This window comes from Drosophila serrata, unplaced genomic scaffold (genome assembly GCF_035046125.1).
Source record: "Drosophila serrata isolate PLE 108 unplaced genomic scaffold, ASM3504612v1 contig_249, whole genome shotgun sequence".
Taxonomy (NCBI): Eukaryota; Metazoa; Arthropoda; class Insecta; order Diptera; family Drosophilidae; genus Drosophila; species Drosophila serrata.
In genome coordinates this window covers 2497953-2525446 of record NW_028257147.1, presented here as the reverse complement: position 1 = coordinate 2525446, position 27494 = coordinate 2497953, and the positions used below count along the sequence as shown (strand labels likewise).

The 27494-nt window shown below is 39.9% G+C and overlaps 5 protein-coding genes across 5 annotated transcripts in view; 3 read left to right on the top strand and 2 right to left on the bottom strand.

Moving 5' to 3' along the window:
- Window positions 1–37: 37 nt before the first annotated feature.
- Window positions 38–26965, top strand: LOC110187311 (uncharacterized). Its single transcript, XM_086832579.1, has 7 exons — window positions 38–469; window positions 8355–8717; window positions 21079–21612; window positions 22436–22771; window positions 22833–22913; window positions 22980–25439; window positions 25542–26965. Exons 3-7 carry the CDS (start codon window positions 21522–21524, stop codon window positions 26666–26668), a joined length of 4095 nt encoding a protein of 1364 aa, XP_086688705.1. The 5' UTR covers window positions 38–469; window positions 8355–8717; window positions 21079–21521; the 3' UTR covers window positions 26669–26965.
- Rab6 (RAS oncogene family member Rab6) lies at window positions 715–2868 on the bottom strand. Its single transcript, XM_020956679.2, has one exon. The coding sequence runs from the start codon at window positions 2509–2511 to the stop codon at window positions 1885–1887; it is 627 nt and encodes a 208-aa protein (XP_020812338.1). The 5' UTR covers window positions 2512–2868; the 3' UTR covers window positions 715–1884.
- Window positions 3564–4565, top strand: Phae1 (Phaedra 1). The gene has a single exon (XM_020956688.2). It carries the CDS (start codon window positions 3637–3639, stop codon window positions 4459–4461), a length of 825 nt encoding a protein of 274 aa, XP_020812347.1. The 5' UTR covers window positions 3564–3636; the 3' UTR covers window positions 4462–4565.
- LOC110187316 (lectizyme-like) lies at window positions 5394–6527 on the top strand. The gene has a single exon (XM_020956705.2). The coding sequence runs from the start codon at window positions 5450–5452 to the stop codon at window positions 6242–6244; it is 795 nt and encodes a 264-aa protein (XP_020812364.2). The 5' UTR covers window positions 5394–5449; the 3' UTR covers window positions 6245–6527.
- rho-6 (serine protease rhomboid 6) overlaps window positions 17996–27494 on the bottom strand; it is a 44659-nt gene continuing 35160 nt past the window's right edge. The window contains exon 3 of the mRNA XM_086832591.1: window positions 17996–20406. Within this exon, the coding sequence (XP_086688717.1) occupies window positions 20098–20406 (309 nt within the window). The 3' untranslated portion in view covers window positions 17996–20097. The remainder of the gene's footprint in view (window positions 20407–27494) is intronic.

Below are 27494 nucleotides of genomic sequence, written 5' to 3'. Positions count from 1 at the left end.
TGAATCAGTTTATCTATAATATAGTATGTGGTAATGATAATGAATGTCTAGCTCTGTTTCAAGCTATCTCTCTATATGTTCCAATAAAAAGTGGAGCAATCGAACTCAAACAGTAGATAATAGTACACGTAAGCAACTTTTATGTTTATCAAAAGTTTAAAAATTCCATTAGCTCAAGAAAAAAAGGTAGGTAAAAAGCACAACAAAAATAGTAATAGATATCTATTTTTCTGCATGTTATAAAATAATTATGCAAAAAACGGTATATCCTGCAGCTAAAGAATTATAAAAGCTTTGTCAAGAATCAATGTTAATCTCAGCAGCCTATTTCTTATTTGACAAGATCTGTAAGTGTTTTGTGGCATAAAATCAATGATTGATTTATACAATTCCTATCAGATTTAATATAAATGCAATAAATGTGTAGTAATAATGTAATATAAATGCCAAAATGCAGAAATGCAATTAGGTAAGTGACATGTAAGCTTCTGTCCACATCGAATCATCAACCAATCTAAGCCTATTACATTGTAATTGTTATGTGGGGGTATCAATCGGTTTCGTCAGCAGTTTTGGACCCGTCATGCCGCGATTCAGTTCCCATTTTCAACGTGTGAACGGATTGTGATAAGATACGGTGCCCCCAAAAGCGTTGAACCCCTTTTTTGAGGGAGAGGTAAGCGTAAATGGGTTGAAAATGAGTCATGATTTGGGTTTTTTTTTTTTTTTCTTTTAATTTATTGCTAATATTGTGTATACTTTCATTTTCTTCATAATTTGATTTATTAAAAATTGCATCCATAGTTTGTATGTTTTTATTTCAATTATCAATTTTGTAAGCTTATGCTTTTCGCGTAAAAAATGCACAAAGTTCTCTCGCTAATCGAAGCAAAAATCGTTAATAATATTGTTAAGTGTTTTTTTATTCTGCTCGTGCTGCCTGCCTGCATGTCCGTCTGTCTGTCTGTTTTAGTTTTTTGTTTTCTGTTGTCATAAAAATACATATTATATATCTGTGTATATTTATTCATAAGATGCACGTGGCCAAGTCCTATGCCATCCAAAGTTCTTCCAGTTTTGCAGTCGCTCGCTGTGCTATAAAAACGAAATGTGGACGAAACAAAAGCCGCAAAACAGAACGGAGCACAGACGGGGTCTAAAATTGGAAACTACGTGTGCCCGGAGAACACAAAGGCTGGCTGCGTGGTATCTACGGTTGTTGTAGTTGGCTTGGGTTAATCATCATCATTGCAGCCGCTGCAGGAGATGCCGAATGTTGGAATGTCAGAGGATCCATAAGGATCCGTTCGGGCACCGCTTGGCCTGACATAAGTACTTGAAACTGCGGTTGGTTTTGGTTTTTTTTTGGGTATCGGAAATGCACAACACTATATTCTTGCCTGGGGTTAAGCTAACTCGCAAATATTATACTCTGATCTTGATCCCTGATCTCGTGTCAATGAGTTAGCATATCGCCTACGCTCGGGATTAGCTCTCGCCTGCCATAGCCGGCTCAATTAACATGCTTAATTAGTTAGCCGATTTCGTTAATTGTTTGGGTTTTAGTCTATTTTTTTGCCTTTGCTATCATTTTTTACTTTATAAATTAACTTAAACGTAAAGTTGTGTATGTGTGTGTATATATATCGTAGATGTTGGGGGGCGCGCTCGGGCTCGGAGTCCCGGAATCCAGCTGGTCCAGCGTCCAGCCACATACACCTACACCTGTGTGTACAGTATACACCACCCGTTGCCAGCGCGTGTGTGTGAAAATGCTGTGAAATGCTGGGCCTGCTGATCATCTTCTGCTTTTTCTCGAGGGGATTCAGGTTTGGATTGAATTGGGTTTGGGCTCGGGTTTGGATTAGGTCGGTTTAGCTAGTTCTAGCAGGCGCAGCCGCCCTCGGGATCCTTCGTCTCGTTGGGCGAATCCTTTAGCACAACCTCCTGCATGTCCTCGGAGGGCTTGTTCTCCGTGGAATCCATGCCGGGCAGTGCCGCCGCCACGCGCCTGAACAGCTGCTTTACATTGTAACCGGCCTTGGCGCTCGTCTCGATGAACATTACGTTCAACTCCTTCGCCTTCCGCTCACCCTCCTCGGTGGAGACCTGACGCTTGTCCGAGAGATCCGTCTTGTTGCCCACCAGCATGATGATGACGTCGCTGCCCCGCTCCGTGCGCACGTCATCGATCCACTTGGAGGTCTGGTGGAACGAGTTCGTGTTGGTGATGTCGTACACAACGACAGCGACCGTGGAGTCGCGTATGTAGGAGGGTATGAGCGAGCGGAAGCGCTCTTGGCCCGCCGTGTCCCACAGCTGCAGCCGCACCGTCCGGTCCTCCAGGTACATGGTCTTGGACAGGAAATCTATGCCGATCGTCGCCTGGTACGTGTTGTCGAAGCTGTCGTACATGAAGCGGGTAATCAGCGAGGTCTTGCCCACGCTCTGTTCGCCCAGGAACACCAGCTTGAACTTCCTCAGCGGATTCCCAAAGTCGCCGGATGACATCTTATCTTGGTACGTGTCTACTTTTTCTTAATTACGGGTTTGCTGACCTCTCTTCTCGCTCCGCTCACCGCGTTCCGCTCTCCTCGGTTGCGCACTCTCCGCTCTCCACCTCTCCTCTCTGTTGATACTGGGGCTGGGCCGTCTTTTGGGATCCGGGTAATCCTGGCTCCTGGCTGTTGTGTGGTTCCACGACGCGGACTCTGTGCTACGGCAAACTCACGGTATTAATTCCGGCTAGCGGCGGCCCGATTTGCGGTTCAAATCGGTCGAAAATTGTTAAATTCGTCGTGGAAAAACTAAGCGCTTCTTCTTTTCGTGAGTCAGTTTTTTGTTTTAATGAGACCAGACTGTGGGATAGTAAAAAACCTAAATAAAATGCCAAAAAAATACTTATGGCGTTAAGAGATTAAGATTAAGAGCGGGTTGCGAAAAAGAATTAAAATAGTAATAAAGAATTGCTGGGAAGCGCCAGCGCTATAATTCTTGCCGCTGCGAAACAGTTTTACCCTCTTCATACCTTTACTTTATTGTATTATTATGTACTTCACTATTTAAAAACAATCATTAAAATCATATTTTAAATTTAATACTGTAAAATACCAGACAGTGAATACTGAGAGTCACGAGAATTAGAAAGGAAAGCAGTGATTTTTGAATTATATTTAGATTTATTTTTATGTACTTATTTCTTTTAATTTATAAATTAATCCAATATTTTAAAAAATATTTATATTTAACACAGAATAAACCACAAGAGAAATACCAGAATCAATGATTACTAGTTCTTTAAACAGTTATTTTCAAACATCAATATTCGATTTTACCAATTCAAAAAGCTCTCAGAGGTAAATTGTCGCTAACTTGAGATATTAACGTATTATTTGCACAGTCTATCTGGCCACAAGTGCTCCCAATCCCACACAGTCCGAGGTATGAATATTCTGTAAGGCGTCACCACTGAGACTTCGTTTAATCTGAAATTATATTAAGCTGTTATCTGAAAAACACGGGCCTTAATTGAAACCCCTTATCTGCACCTCCGCTCCGGCGCTGGCGAATTTCAGTATCGCGAATTAATTTAAACGGCGCCCGATAAAGGCCGATGTAAACAGTTCTCCGAAAACTATGATTGCGAACGGACAGTCAACAAAGTCGCGCCCTCGGCCGCTGGCCAGTGTCCTTCTCCTGGTCTTGGGTCTGTGTCAGGTGTCCGGAGTAGCCGTCGCCCAGCCAGAGGGTCGAGTGGTGGGCGGCTCGGCAGCGGCGGCCAACAGTGCTCCCTATGCGGTGTCTATGCAGTACAGCGGCACCCACTACTGTGCCGCCAGCATCCTGAATGCCAACTGGCTGGTCACGGCTGCCCATTGCCTGGCCAATAGTGCTCAGGTCCTGGGAAGCACCCTGGTGGCAGGCAGTATCGCCGTGGCGGGAACAGCCAGCACAACGCAGAAGCGGAGCATCACTTACTTTGTGGTCAACGATCTGTACACGGGCGGAACCGTGCCCTACGACATCGGTCTGATCTACACGCCCACCGCCTTCACGTGGTCCGCTGCAGTGGCTCCTGTGACGCTTCCCTCCTCGGGAGTGGTTCCAACTGGCACCGCCAACCTCTATGGATGGGGTAGCACCAGCACCACCAACTCTGCCACCTATCCCACAACGCTACAGGTGGCCACCAATGTGCCCATCATTAGTCTTACCTCCTGCGAGGAAGCCCTGGGCACCAAGGGCAGCGATGTCCACTCGACCAATCTGTGCACGGGTCCCCTCACTGGTGGCGTCAGCATTTGCACTTCGGACTCGGGAGGTCCTTTGGTCCAAGGAAATGTCCTCATCGGCATCGTGTCCTGGGGAAAGTTACCCTGTGGTCAGGCCAACTCGCCGTCAGTCTATGTGCAGGTGTCCTCGTTTATTTCCTGGATATCCGCAAATCAAGTGGCGCCGTAGCTTTCTTCCTGATTTTAAAACTTTTAATTCAATAAAGTAAGACGATTTTGTAGACTAGCTCAAGAGGCAATGGTTTATAAATGAGATCTTCTTAGGCATTGCAATTACTTTTTGTTGATAGTAATATTTATCTTATCACAGAGAGTGGAAATAGTGATACACATATGACATCCATGTCTAAAGGTTGTCTATTTAGGGTTGACTGGGAATTCACCAGAGGTTGTCATAAGGGCAAATTATGAATAGTTTTAAATTGATATGTTTGATATGTTTCATCAAACAGTTTAATCTACTGACATAAAAAAATACATTATGAAAGTTATTCCTTACATTTTTAATGTTGGTTTTTTATTTCTTGGAGTCCCGCGTTTTGCAGATAAATTCAAATTATAACGACCAAGTCAAGACAGAAACTTAAATTCAGTATTTTTACAAGAAGCTTTTCTGCAAATATGCGGCCACATTGTTGCCCGCTAATTAAAAATTTAAATTTAAGTTAATTTATCATTATTCAGAAAATATTGTAAGTTTTAAAAAACAATAATGGTTAAAGGAAAAATAATAATACAAGTACATACAAAATACAACGAGGTATTACCAGGCGTAATTAAGCTCCTTCTTTAATTTATGCATTTATTTTCCTAGTTTTTGTCTTTTATTTTATAGACAAATTCTATTTTTATGAAATATTCTCACGTGCTATTAAAAACTCGAGATATTATAGCACTCAGGTCCAGCTTTGTTGACATAGTCACCCCTCGAGAATAATGTATATACAAATAAAAAATAGTCCCTAGTCTATCGCGGTCTAATCTAATAATTCTATTAGGTGCCTATCTCTGTAAAACAATGATTTTAATTGGAAACCCTTATCTGCCCCTTTCGGCTGCTTGTTAAAAGTAGTATCGCGTTTTAATTTAAATAGCCGTCGATAAAGCCAAATGTAAACAGTTCTCCGAAAACTACGATTGCAAACGGACGTCAAAAAATGTGGCACCATCGCACCATGGCTGGTCTTCTCCTCCTGCTGACCGTTGTTGGACTGTGCCACGCGTCGGAATTGGAGCACGAGGGTCGCGTGGTGGGTGGAGTGGCGGCGGCAGCGAACAGTGCTCCCTACATAGTGTCCCTGCAGTATGGCGGCACCCATTATTGCGCTGCCAGCATCCTGAATGCCAACTGGCTGGTCACGGCCGCTCATTGTCTGGCCAACAGGAACCAAGTGCTGGGAAGTACCCTGGTGGCGGGCAGTATCGCCGTGGCGGGAACAGCAAGCACCACCCAAAAACGGAGCATCACTCACTACGTGGTCAACGATCTGTACACAGGCGGAACCGTGCCCTACGACATTGGATTGATCTATACCCCAACCGCCTTCACATGGACCGCTGCAGTGGCTCCGGTGAAGTTGCCATCGGCAGGAGCCAAGCCAACTGGCAAGGCCACGCTCTATGGCTGGGGTAGCACCAGTAAAACCAACAGCCCCTCGTATCCCAAGACTCTGATGGTGGCCAAGGATATACCCATAATAAGTCTCACCTCCTGTGCGGCGGCTCTGGGTAGCAAGGGTGTAGATGTCCACTCCACAAATCTGTGCACGGGTCCCCTTACCGGTGGTACCAGCTTCTGCACCTCGGACTCGGGAGGTCCTCTGGTCCAAGGCAATGTCCTTATCGGTATCGTGTCCTGGGGCAAGCTTCCTTGCGGTCAGCCCAATTCTCCATCCGTTTACGTGGAGGTTTCTGCATTTAATTCATGGATTGCCGCCAACCAAAAGATTTAAATTTTGAAGTTAACCATTTTTGGGAAATAAAATTGAAAAGAAAGCAAGTAAATCTTTGGTAAATATTTTAACTATTCATATATAGTTTGTTATCCTGAAGTGGAAGAGCACAAGCGGTGAACCTTATATCCTATAGTTTATAAAATCGAAACCGTTGCGGATGACTTTCTGCCTTATGAGTAAGGATAGTTTTGGGCTTTATGTTCACTAAATATCTGATTAAAAATAGAAATAGATTGATAATAAAATAAAAGACTAGATTAACTTTCAATTTCCTTATACCACAATCATTCGTAGATTTCTTCCCAGGTAAACTCAGCACTTGAGATGACTCTTGCTTTTAGCTTTGGTTTGTTTTAGGTTTTGCTTTCAACACGTCCCGGCCACTTCTCCATTTATCAATTAAACCGATCTGTGGCTGGTCTCGTTGGGAAGCTAATTGGTCAGCAAGTTGCTGGACACGATCACAATCAGTTTATTGACACGACCAGAAAACATAATTGAATGAACATATCAATTTCGCATTACAATCACACCAGAAAAGCTTATTAAGTGCCTCGAAATCATCGCAGAGGACGGCGGGCCAAGAACGTTGGCCAGAACACGCCCGCAGCTAATCAGCCTCTAATGGCGATAAATATTTCATTCTATATTATTTTGTTTTTTATTCGTCCAGTGAGACACGCCTCCTCCCAGCTCGGCCAGGAGTCAAGACAAAGCGACGACTCAACGGGAAGGAACAGGCCCCAGAACAACAGGCCTCCTCCGAAGATGGGACGGAATCTGCAACGCGATCGATGAAGACAAGGCTGATAAAGGCAGTGAAATGCAGTGTCTAGAGATGGGTCAGTGAGGCACTTCTCTCTTTCTTAAATAATAAATGTTTTTATGAGTAATTTTTGTAAGAAAAGAACAAGTTTTTCAATCATTAAATACTTAAAAATTAAAAGTTAACTTTAGCCTCTGTGAGTTATCTCTCACGATCGCATCTCTGATCAGAACCAAAGATGAAACGGCGGAAAAAGTCAAGGCAAGGCCAGATCTCTTGGCTTCCCTCGCAATCTTTGTGTTATGAATCGAACAGATTTATGCAACCTGGCGAACAACATGGGCGGGTGCTCCTCCATCTCCACCAAAGGCCCAGCTTCTTCCTCCCTTCTTGCTCCACAAGAGAAGGTATGGAAGAGGAGGATGCGACCGCGACATTTGGCTGCGCCATTATGAGTAATGGAGTAATGCCTGGAATTGTTTACTTGGGGGCTTTATTGGCATCTGCATTTGGCATCGGAATGAATATCTGAGCTTTATGTGCTTATTCCTTTTATGTACCTACACTTGAGTAGTTTATTACATTTTTTCCGAACTATGCTTTGCGTTTGGCAAACTGGAAAGGATATCATAATTGGCCAGAAGATGAACAGAATATTTAAATGAGTTGAAAGGGGAAAATGGAAATGAGTTATGGGTGTGGGATTAATTTTTTTTTAAATATATGAGTGACATATTCTAACAAATGATACTGTTCTTAAACAAAATAATATTAAAAGATCATTTAATTATCATTTTATATGGAATCCTTATAGATGTATACAATCTTTATACTCTCTCTCTTAATGACTAAATAACTTTCTTTATACCAGCTAACATCACATAACCCTTATCCTTTAAATCATTCCCTGAAACTTACACAATCTTCTGAACAAATCTTAAGCGAAATCTAATTTTTAATTGGCCAACAAACAGCGTACAAGCGACGATTCATGCTTATCAGCGGTGTAACCAGTAATTAATCTACCATTGGCTGAGAAAGAGTTTCTCTCTTAGCTGATGCTTCTCCCTTAAGAGAAGCGAACCTCTTCAGCCAGAATCTTTCGAGAGCTCAAACATAATTTCACTCACTTAAAGAAAAAGAGTATGACTGTCATTTTTACTACTTTAAAATTGCAACAATTATTGTTCGAAAACCTGCTAAGCTCATTTGGAAATTAATCTCGCTTCGTCTATGAGAACTTAATATTTTCAACTGTAAGAAAAAAATACCATACAATATGTTATTGAATAATAAATATTCCAAATATTATCTTTATTTAATAAATTTCCTATGTTCTAGAACTTTTCTTCCCAAATATATTAGTATATTTTTCTCTTGGTGTATGCAGACAACTTTCTTTCGACGGCTTTTCTTAAAAGCAACTCGAACTTGTTGTTGAGCCTCAGTTCGGAATCAGCACGCGACGCGCTCAGAACGAGAAACGGAGAAAAGTGTAGCGACTTGAATGAAAACATAAAAAATATATAAGAAATAAGACTCTTCTTCGAAGACTCTTCTGTGGTTAAGGATGATCGAACCCTCGAGTGGCGGTGAAGTGCAAGCATAAATAAACAAGAAAGAATAATAGTAATATTTTTGTTATGGCGTCCCTCAATTGAGAACTCAAGGGAACAAATTGGATATAAGAAAAAATACCCACAGGTAAGCATCAGACTATGGGAGTGCCTTAAGGAAATCAATTTATGAAAGGAATATTTAGCTCTAAATTGTACTATATATTAGACCTATGTTCTCATGAACTTATTCATTATTATTATTATCTAAAAGATTCCTATTTCTCAGCCTAGTCTACAGCTATGATATGTGAACCCGCGAGAAAATCTTTAGGAATGCCAATGTTGTCTCGGTTCTTGCGGTTCTTTTGCACCTACATATATGTGCCTTCCCCCCTGTCTTTTTTTTTTATCCACACTTTGCGCATGCTAAAATTTAATAAGTGTTTTCCTCAAACCGTTTTTCCTGTCGCCTCTTTTTCACGCTTTTTTTTTGTTACCGTACGTTGCTGTAGCTGTTCTTGTTGTTCAATTCTTTGATGCATTGCCAAAGCGGAGGGACGGAAAGGGGTGTAAAATATGCAGTTGGCAAAGTCAACTTCTCCAACTTGGCAAATTCTTGCGGCACATTTCATTCATCTCTTTCGCTCTACCCAAAGCCAAAAGCCTTTTCGTTTTTTTTTTTGTTTTTGTTCTTCCCAACGTGTCGTGTCGTGTTAACGGTATTGTTTACATTAGTAATAGAACCCACCGAGTTAGTGGCCAGATAAATAACTAATAGAAATACAGGCGCAGCCGAAAGTCCATGCTTGAGTGCACTCGTTCTTGCGCCAAAAGATAAAGAGAAGGAGACGGAAATCAAAGGCAAACAAAAGACTCAGGCAACGAACTTGCCGGAGGTTGCCTCCTTTAAGTGTGTGTGAGTGTGTTAATCTCGAGTGTAATGACTGCGGCAAAAAGAAAATCAACAATTTAATTCAATTCTTGGAAGATACTTATAATTAGAGCAGTGTTTTATATATATCATAAATACTTGGATTAGAGGGTATCATAGTTACTCTAGTGTATTAAATATTTTGATTGCCAAAAGCATTACTTGCATTCATTTTAATACTTTTCAATCAGAGTTAAGAAAACTTATTATCTTGGTAGTAATTGGGACCATATATTTAACCAATATTGTTAAGAATACAAAAATGATTCTTTAATATTCTTAACCAGACATTAATTGACTTTTTAGATTTTCTTTGCTTTGAAAGATATTTTAATTTTAGTCGGAAGCCTGAAACGCAGTGAAGGAGTCATTTCCGACCCTATAAATCATATATATTCTTTATTAACATTAACAGCCGAATCGATCTAGCATTGTCTGGTCGAAATCTATTTTCTTCAAAATTTTCGAATCTTTTTAAAAATCTCAAAAATTCGATTAAAATAGGATTTATTTAAATATTAAGTTGAGTATGCAGTTTTGTTAACCTGATCAAAATAGCAAAGAACAGCTTTCCGTATTAAAATTAATGCATTTTTGGCTTAGCTATAAACACTTTCTTGATCAAATTCCAATGGTTTACAAATTTCTGTTTCCCAAAATTAGTTTTCATCCTTTTTTAGTTTTTGGTTTCTGCATATAACTATATAATATTTCTTATATTCGAAATATAAGTATATAAAAATATTATAATATATATTTGTATAAATATATATATTTATTTGAAAAGTTTAATTAGTTTTTTAATATCTTATTCTCATTTCCAAATCATTATTTTCTACCTAATTTTTCCCTTGTCAAACCACAAATAAATTCCCAACTGTACCATGCTAGTTAAATGATTTAAATTCCCGGCGAAATTCTCTATGCAAATTAAATAATGCTTACCAACTTGCGCAGACCAATTAAATCCATCGTCGTCGACAGAAGTAAAGGAAAGAAGCTGCCGCACAAAATTGCTTATTTATTAGTCGAAAAAGAGAGGAAAACCTCTGGAAACGGCATGCTAATGATGTAAACTAACCATTTAACTGTTAAAAGGCCAGCAGCAGCCGCTGAAAACCGAGAGAAAAAAGTCTCATCAGTGGGATGCTCGATGGGGCAATGGGGGAAGGTGAGAGGACCCGGGGAAGATGAGCTCCAAGACGAAGACGACAAAACTAAGGTGACTTCCAAAGACTAATCAAAGCCGTTACAATGGTCACAACGGCCGCAAAAAACGCACTCTTGGCTCTTGGCTTGGTGATAGAGACAGGGAGAGCAGAAGAGAAAGAGATCGACAGTTTCAAAGGGAGAGAATCTAGGTTGCAGTGTCTTCAAATACACTCAAGGAAAATATTAATAGAAAGCCTTAAAGGAATTATATTTTAAAGTCAGTGAAAAATAAATTATTAATTATAATAAAAATATATATATTATAAAATTTCATGTATGCATTTCCTAATATTAAAGTCTTTAAAGCTACATAAGTTATATATTTCTAATACCATGATCTTTTCACAAAGATTCTTGAAGCTTTTGCGTAATAGTTTTCATTCCAATATGTGTATACTTTTCATTATTAAAATACCAATTTTTATTTTCTGTGTAAAAATGTTCACAGTAATCTTTGCTGCTGCTGCGTCACATGTTGTTGTTATTTTTTTGTTCAAGAAATTACCGTTCCGTGTTGACAAAACGCAAGAAGAAACAGGGGAACTGACTTAAGGTTCAGCTTGGGGAACTTGAATCTTTGGAGCTCAGCTTCTGTGTGATTACAGTACCCGCTCCTAATGATCATCATTAGATAGCCAAGGGTTTTTCATACAGCTGCCGATTCTTTAGCCAATGCTTCTAGCCTCTTCTTAGAGCCGACTTGACGTGACGACATGCAATTGCAGAACCCAGAAATGAAGAAGAAGATGAAGGTGAAAAAAAGACAGAGGCAATAATATTTGATAATGCAAAGCGGAAGCTATAAAACTCAAGTGTGCGACGACGACATTTTACGTTAGAACATTCATTATCCATTACAGTGAGCCCAAAGAGAATTTGCTAATTGCCTGCAATTGAAAATATAAGAGAAGAAATTAAGGTAAGACAGAGGAAGTCCACAAAACTTAAGACCAAAGACGGGAAGAAAGCTTCATTAGGCAGGGTTTAAGTGATCAACGAAGGCATTACCCTGTAGAACATAAATATAGCTATAGATTTTCATATGTATAATTATGAGAATGTGACCCACTTTAGGTACCTTCGTATAAGCAAACTCAAGTTCAATAAGCTTTACCTTTCCTTAAAGAAAACTATTCTTTACAAAACTAATCAATGATTTAGGTTTGTGTTAGAATTTTTAATTAAGATGCTAATTTTTGTAATATCCAAATATGGTTTACATATGAAAAAGAAAGTTTAGATCATTCAAAAGATGATTGTTTCTAAGAAACGTATGTAAAGTCAAACGAATTTGAAGAAAAGTAAGAAAACAATTTTATTAAGAGAGAAAACATGGTAATAAAGCTGATAAATAAATCAGTATTCAAGGGTTAATTTATACATAAAAACGTAAAAAAATTAAAAACTTCCATTAATGCCAGAATCCGATTTCAAATAAATTTCCTGGCAGCCCTTTGGTCATCTCTTGACGCCTCACTGCACTCAGTTATAATCTTTAAAAGCAAGGCGTGCCTCAAATCCGATTATCAATGCCAGGAGCCGAGCTCCTCACCCGTCATCTCAAGGTCGCAGAAGGTATTGGGTATATCGAGTATCGAGTATCTGGTATCTAAGCTCGCCTTTCAAGTGCAGCGCTTAGGCCCGGCCCATAGTTAGCGGGGTCGCATTAGCCACATCTGATATGCCGAATAACGCTCCGGCACTTAAGGAGCGAGAGGAGCCCCCCAAGTGAACAACAAAAGATAGCCCGCACGTAATCTGATATATTGAAAACGGTGAGGCAACCAGCCAGCTGAAAAGGAGTGCTCCTACATATATATATATGTATAAATAAGCGGCAGAAAAAGCAAGCCAACTGAAACCACTATCATCCGAGCCTGGCCATATGAGGAGAGTCTCTTTTCTTTTGAGGCTCACTATCCCGACCAGCATCAGAACAATGCACGGTGAAGAAAAAATTGTGTTTTTAAATATTTAAATTTTAAATTTTCAATGGAAACGGAACAGTACTAAAGAAAGGGTTCTAGACAAGCCTTCTGTATATTATTATTTATTTTGGAAAATCTGAAATACATTATTTCTGTATGTGCTGGTGCTGGGAAATGCTTGAAGTTCCAACTGAGTGCACAAAAAGTTGTCAAGGAGGTCCAAGAATAATGATATAATTATGTGACATTGGGTTGAACATAGAACAGTCTTATGTACTAGAAGGTCTTAGAATTTTGTTGAAGTTCACTTCAAAATTATATTAACTTTTTTAATAGGAAAAAATCCTTCCTTCATCGAATTTGATTTATTTACTTAACTAATTTCCCAATAAAACAAGCAAAATATTTGTTTATATTCACAACTGTATTATAAAGGCTTCTTCTCATTTCCCCCAATAAAAGTTTAGGCTTTTTTTCCTTTCCTTTCAGCTTCTGGTAGGAAACTTTTTCCCAAAAATGCATACCCCGGCTTACTGGCCAAAAAGAATGGAGAATTTTAAAAGCCATTTATTCTCTGCTAATTAACCCAAAGGCTCCTCACGGACCAGAGTTGAAGATAAAACATTTTATGGCTTGCTTCGTGGGCTCTTGGCTCACCTGCCTCCCCGCACTCACTCACTCTATCACTGGGCCTCGGGTTATTTATCAGAACCGTCAGCAGGCCATAAATTCTGACTTTTGTCACTACCATTTATGGCCTAAAGAGGTAACCAATAAAACATACAAATTCGGTTGGCGCAATGCGTTATATAAGCGCGTTGTCTGCATCGGATCTAACGGTGCTTGGTTGCTTGGTTTTAGTTCTTTGGGTCTCTCTGTGGGTTGTCTTTGGGTCTCTTTTGGGTTCCCTGGCTTGTTTACAAGACACCTTGACAAATGTGCCCGGAAAGAGGAAAACATTCGAGACGAGAAAAAATAAAACAACACACACTCTGGCCAGAAAATTTGCATGGCAACTGAAATGGAAATGGGTGGAGTGGCGGTCGAGTGGGGGGAAAAACCCAAACAGAATAACAGCGATCAGGTCCCAGGTCCCAGCTCCACTGCACTTTTATGGTGCATTGTCTTACAGCGCTAGAAAGCAAAATAAAAAAGAAAGAAAGGAATCACCAATTGTATCAAAAGTCAGAACAAGTTTGCCACAAACTCGGCCCCAGCTTCGGTCGTTGGCTTTGGCCTAGAGATGAGAGAGTGTGTGAGTTTAATATAAACAAAGTTCTTGAATGGGAACATTTTAAGGAAAATTGAGTCATAAATTTATAATTTTAAATGATAAATTAACTAAGAGATTCTTAACACAGGTTTAGTGTGATGTAATTTCCATTAAACAATTATCAACAAAGAAATTGTAATAGAATATCTTGAATATTTCAAATATAAGTATTAAATCCATTGTTTTAAATACAGAAACTTTCATCTGAATATCTTTTTAAGACAGGTTTGGTCCTAGAACTCTCATCTCTAGCTATTATAATCTCGGAATTTGCCCCAGGAGTCGCATCATCATTAAGTTGTGGGAAAAGTAATGCGAGTCAAAGGCGCACGTTCCTTCAGCTGAATGATTTATGCATTATAAATATATAAAGTCTATATTAATCGCAGCCTGTCATGTTGACAATTTTATTATGCCGCTCAGCCCCAATCACGAACCGATCATTTTGGCTTCAATAAAACCAATACCAATACCAGTACGGCGACATCAATTTGCCAGCAAGTACTTAAGGGTATTAAGAACTTTCAGTTCAATTCGATTGGCTGTCCCATTGTTTGGCGCATTTTCGGTGTGGGTTCGTTTTTGGCTGATGGTTTCTGGCATTTGTGAAAGGTTCCAGCTTTAGCTGGACGACACAGAAAAACCTTTTCCAGTTCTTGGGGCAATGTATATTTTTTGTTCACCATTTTCCCCCCGATCGTGCAGTTTGTTCTAATTTCATTAGAAGTGAAGCAGGAGATGTCCGCAGACGACCTGACTTGACTTTCACCGAAACCACGTTAAGTTATCGGTTCGTTTTTTGCGAGCTGAAGGTTTTTGGGCTCTGGACTTTCCTTAATTAACAAGCTTAGCTATTAGTTCATTCAACTGACCATAGAAAATTCAATTAAAGTTTATGACTAATGGTGTAAACGAGGCAAGTGAACGTGCCACCCCATTGGGTTTGCGGAAAAAGAATGAATCTAGGTGGGGATAAAGGTATAAAGACTTTGTGGCTAGGTTAGAAAACTAAGGGCTTAGACTAGTGTGATGCTTAAATTTAGTAAATATTTAGTTAAGTTATTGAAATATAGAGATTTAGATTAAATACAGCTCCTTAATGGTTATATTCAGTTATTTTACCCACTTCAACCATCACTAGTTCCATATTCGATCCGAAAAACCCTTTCCTGTCTCACCACAGGACCTGCATATAAAAAATCCCAGTTTCCAGGAATCTTTAATTTACATGACATCTCCACCACTCATGGTTACCCCAAGAACTTGGTCATGTGTAGGAGCTGGCACCAAGAGCATTTGGTCTTCGTTCCGGAGACACGGCGACACTGACACCTCTTCCCATGCCCATACCCATTCCCATTCCCGTTTCCCCATTTCCACTCCCTATTCGAATCCCATTCCCATTCGGGGCTTGTTCTGCCTTTTCATTTAACAACTTCCGCTTGGCAAAAGCGAGCAAAACACGGAGCTGGGACTGCCTGCGATCAGTGCAATCGCTGATGATGAGGTGCATAAACGACGCCCATTTATTGAGCCCTCGCGGCATTAATAACTCCGGACGAGGAGCGTGGATCAAGAGGCAAGGAGGAGGAGGATGGAGGATGGAGGATGGAGGAGCTGCCTCTAGATCGTTGATCGCATGCCTGGAATGGGATGAGGCAGGCGGAGAAGGGAACTGGTGGCTCAAGGGGCTAGGTCGAACATGTTTGACGTCCACTAAATGACAGGCATTTGTCTGCAGCCCAAGAGAGAGAGGTTGATGCTTACACTGTGGGAAAAATGAATATTAATTAGATTCAAATACGAGTAAAATAAATAGAAGTGTGAAAATATTTTCTATAGAAAAATATTTTATTTTGTGACCTGGAGAAGTCTTAAATTACCAGTGAAAACTATTCAACTTTAAACTATCATCGTGTTCCAAGGATACTTTAATCAATCCTCGATAACTTCCCTCATTTAATCGATTTACTTTTAATATAGTCTTAATTAAATTATTTTAGTTACATTTATTTACATTATTATTTTCGGTGTAGTGCCACAAGAAGCAGTCACATCAATAGAGTTGGACATGAAAATTGTTCAAACTTCTTCGCCGTTTTGTGCTTTTCTTCTGGTAGTACTTGCTGTGTGTTCGCAGCATATTTAATGAGCCACACATGCTGATGGCTCTGACAGTGTGTAAGTCAGGTTTTTTCTATAGTTTTCAGTCTCTGGTTTCTTTATGGAAGAGGAGTACATTGGCATGTGCTTTATGCTGGAATTGTTTCAATGGCTAAGAGTATTGCCAAATTTATTTTCTGGTTGCGAAGCGTGTTGGCATTTCTTCAATTAAGATGACACAAATTTCACTCTATGATGGTAGCCGTGAATACAAGTTTATTTGCATAAAGATATGGTTATTAAAAGCATTACAAATGATTATAAGAAAGTCAAGACAATAAGATTTACACTGGAGTGCAAGAGAAAATAAAGTCATTTACGAATTAAGTGTTAATTTTTACATAACAGATATATTTTAAAATAAGGAAGGAAACTAAGCTATCCATTTGCAATTGAATAAAAGGATCGAATGAAAATATATAATAACAAAGCATAAAGAATTCGCATTCTTTAAATCAAATATTTTTTAATATGTTAATAAGTCTGCATACTCAAGTTACAATTTTGAAAAATTTTGACTTCAATAATAATACCCTTGCAAGGGAATAAAAATTATGATAAATGTTTTCTTAACTTCACTAGAGTCTAAAATATAGTGAAAAAATATTTGTTTATAATAAAGTTAAGGACAGTTTTTTAAAGTGTTTTCCTTTGTTTATTAATTTCTTGCTCAATTTTCTTGCCTTACATAGCATTTAATTCTTTTATATATTCATAAATAAACCATTTAATTTAATTGTATTAATTGTGTAAAACTTATCTAGAAATGGAATCAGATCTCCAGCTTTTGCTGACTGGTGTTGGTCATGCTCACGTTTCAATCCTCAATGATCGCTTATTGACTCGCACTGACTTCGATTTCTATTCGTGTTCCGTGTTCTTAGACAATTTGCAAAAGTGAAAATAGGCCCAGATCGCGATCTCAATCTCGGAGCTCTCTTTCTCTTTCAATCCGAATTGCTCGGCTTGAAGCTCCTCTATAGCTGCCGCCCATTGTTATTAGATTTTCTTTCAGCTAAGCCTGAACGATATTTACATAATCTTAAGTGCTAGTTGTGCCTGCACCGATGGCTGCCCGGTGAAAGTTGTTACAAATTATAAGTTAGAATGCGCCCAAAAAAACAAAAAATATGCCCAGTAGTCACAGAGCGAAGACAGAAGACAAAGGCCAGAGCTTGGCGCAAAATCTTGCACTCGCCTTTCACAAATCAGCGTCCAAATATGGAGGGAGTGCTTGGAAAAGAGCCAGATAAATAAATCTGTCAGTGGGGCGTTGCTACTGTGTCAAATAGTCCGATGGCCTGGCAAAGTGTATCTATCGGATGCGAATGCTCCATACCCAATACCCAAAACCCAATACCCGAAACCCAATTTTATTGTGGCCAAATCGATGTCACGGTTACAGTTCGACTTTGGAGATCGGTTGTTTTTTCGCCTCAAATAGAATTTATTGTCAGTCAAGTGGCTTTGTGCCGATTCGGGACAGTTAAACTAGTTAATTGGGTTGATTTCTTCAGATGAACATGTGGCTCTTTAGTTTTACTGAATGAAGTTTGTTAAGAAGGAGTGAAAATATTAAGAAACTTGAGCTGGGTTTGTTAATTGTTAAAAGAGGCTTTAATTTATTCAAATTTGCAATTAAATAGTATAGTATACTATATGCAAAAGTTACCAAGTTTCAGTTTAATTTCCAATATATCCTCAAAGATTTCCCGTTTAATAAATAGTATATATGTATGTACCTTCAAGAAAAGTAATTATATTTGTTAAAAATTCATAGCAATAAATAACTCACATTTCCTTTAAATTCCTAAGATTTAAGGCTTAACTTAATAACTTTCCTTGGTGAAATTCTGAAACCCTGATTGACAGCCACCAGGTCAGATCACTTTTAGTGATTTTGCCATTTACAGTTCTTTTTCTTTTTTTTGTTGTGTAAAAACACATTCTTGCGGATTCACCTCGAATCGAAACTATTGTCCAAACTCTTCCACCAACTGGGTTAATGAAACCGAAACCCTAAAAACTTTTAATTTCTTTGAGACCCAATCTAGGTTGATGAGATCAAGCCAAGTGACTTTGCGTTGTGATTAACTAATCGAGCATTCGGCAACTTTTAATCTCAACACTTTCGCTCTGGCCCCAAATGACTTGATTAATTTCGTACAGTGTATAGCCAAGTCCAAAAAAAAAAGGAAAAATAGAAATATAAATAAAGTTGTCTGGGCGTAATTGCTTGGCCCCATTATGCGGAGTTCTTGTGTTGGACACCTGAGTGGCATTTGCTCCCACAGCCTCGCTTTCTTTCGGGCCATGGTTTGCTTTGGTTTTGTCTTTGCCATTGTAATTACAGTAATTTATTTATGAGTCGACCGGGCTTACACACGTTCTGGATTTGGAGAAAGATATACCTACACTCGCATTCTTGAGTGCGTGGCCAGCAGCCGGAGTTCCTCTGGCGAAAATTATGGTATTATACTATATGTTTATTTTGGCCCCGATGCAAATCGCTTTCTGGAAAATCCATAATTAAGCCGTAGAGTTTCCACCACAAACAACTGCAATTTCTGGCCCTGTTGTTGTTCTAAGCCTGCATTTTCATGGCCAAGTACATGAGGCTGGCATGCAAATGAACGCCACCGAGTGGCTCTCAATTAAAACCACTGCCAGTGAACCAAACCACAGCGACATTTAAAGTTAACTGCAGCTGATTTATTGTGTGAAACCGAAATTCGGATTCGGTCTTTGGTTGAATTTTGTGACTTCTGCTTTTTTCTGTTTTTTGGTTTTTTGTTCGTGTCCCGTGAAAGTTTCTCCAGCATAGATCTTCTCCGGCTCTTGACATTCAGATAATGACTTGATTAAAAGTTGTCATGAGAACCAACTGCGACCAAATTGTGCAAGGCCAGGAGAGGCAGACGACAGACCCGGCTGTACCAGTATGCAAAAAAAGAGAGCTCCAATTAAGCGAGGAAGCTGGAAGCAATCAGGCTTGGCTTTCGGGGTCTTCGGGCTATGTAATAGCTATAGCAAGTATATTATTACATATTCTAAGTTGATAGTTGAACATGAAGTTTTTAATTAAAATTTATGTCGAGTTTTTAGTTTTAATTGAGAGTAATTATTTCTTACGTTTGCAGTAAATTAATTAATTGTTGTTTATTTAGAATATTTAATAAATGGAAAGAATGGTTGAGAGGATTTGGTTTTAGTTGAATTTGTTTGAAATATTTTTAAAATATTGTAACTATAATTAATCAAGATTTTTGTATAGGGAAAGCAAAACAATCTAATAGACTTTTGCAGGTGTTTATTTTTATAAATTGTATATTAAAGTTAGATGGGTTTAAAAATATACCAAATATAAAGAATGATAGCCAAAATGGCTTTGCTATTGTATCAAATTGGTTTATACAATTTATACATTAAAAATTCAAAAAAGAAGCTCTAATTTAATGACTTTAGGAAAACTCCAGAGTGATATATAGTTTTTATATATTAAAGTAATTTACCCCTTATTGTGAATTTTAATTCTTCTACAAATAAATATTATACATAAATAACACCTTTTACCAACTTTAATTTCTTTTAAGCTCATAACACTTAGTTTTCCTCAATTTATATTTCCCCTCCACTGAGTTCTTTAGTTATTAAAAAATTCTCTCTGTAATTAAAGTTTCCATTTTAAGGAGAGTATCCCCCAACTTGTATTTTCTTAGAACCAGAAATAGTATCTTCCACTCTTTTTCACTCAAGAGATTGCTTTTACATTTGCATGCCAGTAAGTTTTCGCTGCTAATCACGTTCTTAATGAAAGTGGCTGCAGTGGCCAGCTCAGAGTTGTCCCGAGTTGGCCAACAATGTTGTTTGTTGTCAGTTGTTAGTTTGGTTGTGGTTAGTTGGCTCTTGCTCTTGGCCCGTTGGACCGTGGACGATTCTTGGCCAGAATGTGTCTTGCAGACTCGGCGGTTTTCTTCGCTGGCAATGACCGCCATTCGCCTGGCTCTTTATTTGATTTTCATGTTTGTTTGGCTGTTTTCCAGTGGTTGCGTTTTGCGTTTGCGTGCCACTCGCGTCTGGCTCTGTGGATGGTCTTTTTTCCATATTTTTTTTCGAGGTGTGCGAAGTGGATTCTTGGAGGCAGAACATTTCCCCGGCGAGACCAGTTCTCTCTCCTCTGATTTTGATTAATATTATTTATGAATCTAGCTGGGGTGTCGCTGTGATAGTCCATCGGTTCTCCATTTGTGTATTTATTGATGGTTTTTGACAGCACTTGCGTTTGGCCCATTTCCGTGTGAGAATTGATGCCAAGCACTCGAAAATACTAATCAAATGGGGATAAACAAAGACCGTAAATTGTGTAAAATTATTAAAGGGGATTAAGACTGGAAGATAAGACAAAAATACCGAAATATATTTCTTATTCTCATAAATTAAGAGTGGGTAAAGTACAAAGGGGATTAACTTTAAAGAGAAAGCTACTTAAATTCACATTTTTGAATGAGCTTAAATGAGCAACTACTAGTTTTCGGTTATTTATCTTTTAATCTTTTGTATTTGTGCATTGAAGTTCAAAAAAAAGTCTGATTAATGAAGTTTGTTTAAGTTTTTAATATTTCTAAGATTATCAATTAATCAATTCAAAGATTATTATTTTAATGGGAGCATATCTTTTAAGTTTTGTATTTATAGTCAAGTTAGTCATAATTTAAAATATATATTTCATAGAAAAATAAAATTTTAAATTGTAATATCTAACCACTAAAATTGTGTCAATTGAGGCTTATTTCTTTGAGTTGATTGTGTACTCTTTTCTTAACCAATCTTTGGCAATCTTTCCCGTATTTCCTAGTACTCTTGCCCCCGTTGAAGCTTATTCAAATGAAGTTGTTTACGCAGGCAACCTGTTGCATAGTTTCGCCGACATTATTCAACATTGTAAGACTAATGACTGACACGTACCCCCTCTCCTCTACCCCTCTCTCTTTCTTTTTAGCCATATATGGTTCATTAAAAGTGTGGCAGAACTTTGGCACTGGCGATAAACAACGAACGAACGAACGACGACCTGTGGAAATGTGCGGGTAATTTCGAGCTCGACTTAATTTGGTCTGTGCCGGTGTGGGCATGCGCAGAGCCACCATTACCACCTGTACCATTACGAGTACCATTACCACTGTGCCGCCAACCCATTCGCTGCTGTCATTCGAAAGTTGCCGCCGCGTGACACACATTCTACGCATTAGCACTGCACTCTAGCTCTGGATACTGGATCGTGGATCGTGGATAGTGGATACTGGACACTAAATACTAGATACTGAGCTCTGCCAGACTGCCAGGCGAGTAGGAGCATCTGCCGGACAGGAGGAGGGCCCAACTCCGACTCCAACTCCGCTGCATTATTCATGCTCTTCGGCGACGCAACGGGAACGAGCGAAGATGACGCTGCGCTTAGTCAGCATATTGGTTGTGGCATTATTCCTACTTTTTTGGCCCGCACAGCTGGATGCATTTATCACGTCGAATACAGGTGAGTTCGCTACGGATTCTGGGCTTTAAGGTATATAAAAAAAAAACATAGCAAAGCGGCTAATGTCTGTGAAATGTGTGGCATTGGGTGAGAAGTAGATAAAAAGGTTTCTGGCCCTGCGTTGGAAAAATAGCGGAAAAATGGGATATAATAGGTATTAATTGTTGAGTTTTTATCAACAAAAGAAGGAAGGAAACTTATTTCTAGATACTTATGTTTATATTCCTTTGAATTTTGCATGAAATGAATTATAGGTTCCAATCGGAAATCGTTTAAAACTTTGCAACGTGACAATGTTTTCTAACTAATCAAAGTTTTAAAAACTCATAACTAAGCCAGAAATGTATTTATTTCAATTGAAAAACCATTCCGATGTTAGTTTTTATTTAGTTCATAAATCTGCATACTCAATTATAAATTGAAAAAAAAAAAATGAAATTTTTGCCAATTTTTGACAATCTAAATGATGTAACCCCTTTAAAATTTTTGAAATTTTCGAAAATATTGAAAAAAAAAAGGTTTTGACCAGCCATTGCTAGATCGATTCGGCTGTTAATGCTAATCAAGAATATATTGAATATATATATAGAATATATATATAGAATATATAGGGTCGGAAATGACTCTTTCACTTAGTTTTAAGCTTTTGACTGAGGGATTGAAAAGCTATTTGTTTATGACTTTCCTTAATAAACTATCATCGAAACAAGTTTAGACCTTAAAACTAAAGCCCCTATAAGGTAAAAGGTTGAATTAATTATATCATTAATATATATTTGAATTAATTTATTATAAATTTCCCCTATCCTTATTCTGTGTCCAGGGTGTCACCACAATGGCACCTGGTTCGCTGACAAGTCGGTGGTGCCCAGCATGGAAAAGTGCCTCAATTGTCAATGCAACCGGAAGACTCTTGTGTGCCGCCTAAAAGTGTGTCCCGAGATGCCCATGCCTCCACCTAGGGGATGTGTGGTTGTCCAAAAGAAGAGTTCTTGCTGTCCATATCTGTCCTGTGCCCGATTGGATGCCTTCTATAAGATTCCCACCAAACGACGCATCATTGCCTACTTGGATCATTATGAGAGGGAGTCCATAGATCGCGTGGTCAATGATAACATGTTGCAAAGGCGTTCGGATGATTCCGATACGGATTTGTTTGGTAAGATTAGAGAATCTATTTGATGGTGTATATATTATAAAGTTTATTCAATTTCCTTTAGTTTGTGTAAAGAATGGAACTGTCTACAAGTCAGGTTCGGCCATGTCATCCTCGAATTTATGCAGTTACTGCTACTGTATAGGTAATTATTCTTTTTTTCCCAAGGAACAATAATTAATTTTAATAAAACTTATTCCCTTTCAACCAGGTGGCACCGAGAAATGTGTAAAACCCAAGTGCATGCTGCCAGTAGAGGGGTGCAAGCCCATTTTTGTGGACTCCACTTGCTGCCCGGTTCGTTATGATTGCAGCAGCAAAACCTCGGGCAAATCCTCCCAAGAAGTGCGGTACAGAAAGACCTCGAATAAGCATTTCCAGCGCATGTCACAGCGCTTGCAGCGCAATCGAGGCTGTACTGTGGGCTCTCAGTTCTACGCTGAGGGTCAGAAGATGCGCTCGGATGTGGACAGACCCTGTGACATTTGCTTCTGCATTCGAGGAACACGTCGTTGTGCCCCCAAGAAGTGCTCGCCGGCGCTGAAGAACTGCATCCCGGTGGTGCCCAAGGGACAGTGCTGTCCCTCGAGCTATGACTGCGGCAGTCAGCGGGATTATCGTAGATCACACAACTCCCGACAGTTTAACCTGTACAATATGCTCTTTGGCAAGGAAGAACCGGATGTTCAGGAGACGGGCATAATACCCCAGAATTCCATGGCTGAGAGGTATCCACACGATCGTCATCCCACTAGAGCTCCGCAGGGCAATCCCCTGGAGGTCAGCAGTGAGAAGAGCATCTTGGACACGCTGCGCGAAGGTCTCGAGTTCATCGATGGCAATAACAATAAAATGCTGGCCAATAATCTGGATCTGGTGGGGATAAGGACCACCCAGGCTCCGCCTTTGATGAGAACGGAAGCCTATGAAGAAGGTACCAGTAGCACTACAGCCCTGAGTTTTCTGGATCTCCTCTTAGGCCCCAGTACGGAGAATGGGCTGCCAGAAGAGGTTAGGCAACCGGAGTCTACCACGGCTAAGAATACTCTCTCCTGGATGGATATACTCCTGGGACCCGATGAGGAAGAACTTCCTCCTGCCACCGAGGCTTACACGGAAACCAGCTCTACACAGCATCAATCCGAGGAAGTGAAGACTTCAACGAATAGTATTAAGCGGATAGCTGAGGACTTTGAAGAGCAATTTGACAATGGGGAAATGGCAGCAGGTGAACTTCCAGCAGAGGCTCAGCAAATTAGCATGACCAATTCTGGGATTTGGCCAAAACCAGTTACCGAAGCTGTACTTCCTCCTCCCAAAGAAGAACCAAGTCTCTTCAATGCCCTGATAGATGGACTATCGGGGATCCTTGAAGAGCCTCTGAATCAGACATCAACGAGTAGTACAACCACCACTACGACCACGGAGAAACCTCTGAAAACTAATGTGTATGCTCCACCCATGTTCCGTCCTCTGCCAAGTGGGAAACCAACTCACACGCGAATCAACTCGAAGCTGGCTAATCTCACAGTGACACCGCCCATGTTGGTGGTGACCAGCAAATATGGTCAGTCGCAGCCTGTGACCCTCAGAACGGCGGAAAACAGGGTCAACTTAACTACTACAACTACAGAAAAACCCAGTACTACCACCACGCGAACATCGATTGAGACTACGACTATGAAAACCACTTCAAAGCCTTCTACTACCAACAAACCTAAGCTAAAAACTACAAGGAAAACTATAACGACGCCAAAACCCACAACTCTACAAACGACAACTCAAAAACCCAGTACTTCAAGGCCCACAGCTAAGAAGGCTGTTACTCCAAGACCCACAACTCAAAAACCAACAACAGCAAGACCCACAACAACTACTACAACTACACCAAAAACCACTTCATCAACTCCTTCTTTGACTCCTTCATCAACTCCTGCAACAACTCCTTCAACAACAACAACTTCGACAACACACAAACCAATTTCGACATCACAAACCACAATTCGAACCACTAGCAAACCGAAATTTAAACCCAAGACTAAACCTTACATTACAAGTACTCCTAAACCCTTAGTTATCAAAACGAATCCCACTATTTTGGAAGCCGAACCCCTAGAAGACGCCAGTGGTGGAGAACCCACACTCCCTCCAAGTCTACCGAATCTAAAGATAATACCTTTCCTGCCAACCGATGCCGTGGAAACGGTGCCCAAGGAGACCTATTCCAGTAACTTTTATCAGCAGCAGGTAGCCTCCGATAAAATGGATGTGGTAGGGTATGACGACACCATGGATGATTCAGTGGCTCTGTATACACAATCCCAGCCTGATCAGGCTGCCTACAAGTACAAGTTCAATGTGGAAGTTCCAGCGGTGCAGCCTGCTCCCGAGCCAGTGGTTCATCTGGGTGGGAAATATGAAGGCAGTGCCGCCTATGTTAAGTTCGACTTCGACAGACCGGTGGTTCCACCTTCACACAATGGCTTCTCGCCACCCACCGAAACGGAGGGTGGATTTATGCCCAAGGAACCGCTGGTCATCGATGGCGAAGTCCTTCAGGAGCATGTCACCTCGAGTGGAATCAATGGTCCGGTAGATAACTTCCATGTCACGCAGCATATTATTGATATCACAACGGCGGGAAAGCAAGATAACGATACAGCTTCGATAGGTAAGCATTTTTCATGTGTTTTACCCTTTTCCCTTTTAATTTTTCTAAATTTTTCTACATTTTTCTGAACAATTTCCCTATTCTTTGTTATTTTCTATATAGAAATCACCACACCCGATCCTTTTAAAGATGTCATACACACAGAGCCATCGCCCAATCTCGATGAATTAATCGTTGACAAAGCGAACAAGCAGCCGGCGATTGAAGAGCATATTGAAACTGTCACTTTCAGTGTTAGCAACTCCACATCCACTTTATCCTCCTCCACATCCTTTAGCTCTCAAACCAGCAGCAACACAGCAGCAGCCACAACGACAACGGAAAAGGAAACCCCCTTGATAGATAAATATGAAATCAATAAATTAGATAAGCTTTTGGATGAGCTGCTCGGATTGAAGTTGCCCAAAGGGGATGTAGTGAGCAGCACAGTGCCGCCATTTAAGCAAATGCCAGCGGCAACAGCAGCAACAGCAGCAACAGCAGCAGCAGCAACAGCAGCAACAGCAGCAACTACTGTGACTGGTACACCAGCAACGGCAACAGCAACATCAGCAGGAGCAGCGGCAACCGCAGGTCGCCCAACTTGGACAACACGTGCTCCGGGCTTGAAAAAGGGTGGCAGTAAAACGAAAAACAAACAGACCATCGGCAATAGACGTAAGGTTCAGAGTGCCACGCGTCGCCAGAGTACTCCAGCAGCCACCAGGGCCCCGCCGGCAACAACCAGGACACCTCCTACTCCGCCTCCTACTCCTCCTCCTACTCCTCCTTCTACCCCGGCACCTGCCACATCAACCACAACAGCAACGAGAAGCACTACACAGCATCCGTTTTTGAACTCGCCATTCGACAAATTGCCCTTCATGGACGCCAGCTACGAGGTGAGACCGCACAGATTGCCGCCGCAGGGGCAGGAGGAGCCGTTGCAGCCACATGAGCAGCCAACGCAGCAATTCCACCATTACCAGCATGCAACGCGACCGCCAACAACTGCTGCTCCGCCGGCTAAATCCGCGGAAGAGGAGTCAGCGCCACCTCCGGATCGGATGGGTGCACCGGGATTCCCGGCCCTTGATGGGGGAGATCCCCTCGGTCAGTTGAAATTGGCGGGATGTAACATTTACGGACGCATGTATCGTGTGGGTCGGATTATAGTGGAATTATCCAGCCAGTGCCTGGAATGCAAATGCACCGAGGTGGGCGTCAAGTGCGGCCCATTAGACTGTTAATTTAGACATTTCCCTCCAAATAATCAAAATCATCATCCGCCTCCAATGGGCAATGAGAGTGTGTGTATAGGTTTAAGTGTCAGCTCTTAATGGTAGTTTGTAGTCCGTATGCTAATCCGTAGTTTGTAACTAACTAAGGGGTAGAGACTTAGGCCTGCTTTAGATAGTAAGTTGTATTATAGAAATATATTTTCAATCATTCGATTGAAATCTGAATATTTAACATACCTAACTCGGCATTTATAAACTAATTAAGATAGTATTAATGAAAATAAAGTATAAATTTAATAAAACAAACCAAAATGCAAGTATTTATTGGGAAGTTATTCAAGTAAAGAATATTAATTATTTGGGTTTCTTCATAAATCTGTAGAGTTAATTGTTAAAATATCCTTGAAATAAAAGTGAATTTACGGTTTGTAATTCAACGATTTTAGATCATGAATTATTAAAGAATTATGAATTATTTAATGTAGATTAACATTCTATTATCGTAAACTATGACTAAAATCTATAAATGCCTATAATTCATTTCAACAAAGAGCCTATAAATATTCATTTAATTACAACCTTGTTGCACTATTTTCGAATTGATAATTACTAAAAATGAATAATTAAATACACTCTCATTTGTGGCCAAACATTCCTCGAATAGTTCTGGTTTCGACGGCGGACCGTAAACTAATTATAATATTAAATAAAACATTTAAAAAATCTCTCTTCCCTTGGACTGTAAATGCCTACCTCTGACAAATACTAACTGACGAACAATTAGCCAAAACCACTTGATGAGTAATAAATTAATTCAATTGAAAAGTCATTCCGT

Excerpts from the sequence above, each read along its gene's own strand:
- LOC110187311 (XM_086832579.1), top strand. The coding sequence starts at position 21,522 with ATGACGCTGCGCTTAGTCAGCATATTGGTTGTGGCATTATTCCTACTT. Across the intron at positions 22,772-22,832 it reads TTCCGATACGGATTTGTTTG|TTTGTGTAAAGAATGGAACT; the intron begins GTAAGATTAGAG and ends AATTTCCTTTAG. Across the intron at positions 25,440-25,541 it reads TAACGATACAGCTTCGATAG|AAATCACCACACCCGATCCT; the intron begins GTAAGCATTTTT and ends TTTTCTATATAG.
- LOC110187316 (XM_020956705.2), top strand. The coding sequence starts at position 5,450 with ATGTGGCACCATCGCACCATGGCTGGTCTTCTCCTCCTGCTGACCGTT.
- Rab6 (XM_020956679.2), bottom strand. The coding sequence starts at position 2,511 with ATGTCATCCGGCGACTTTGGGAATCCGCTGAGGAAGTTCAAGCTGGTG.
- Phae1 (XM_020956688.2), top strand. The coding sequence starts at position 3,637 with ATGATTGCGAACGGACAGTCAACAAAGTCGCGCCCTCGGCCGCTGGCC.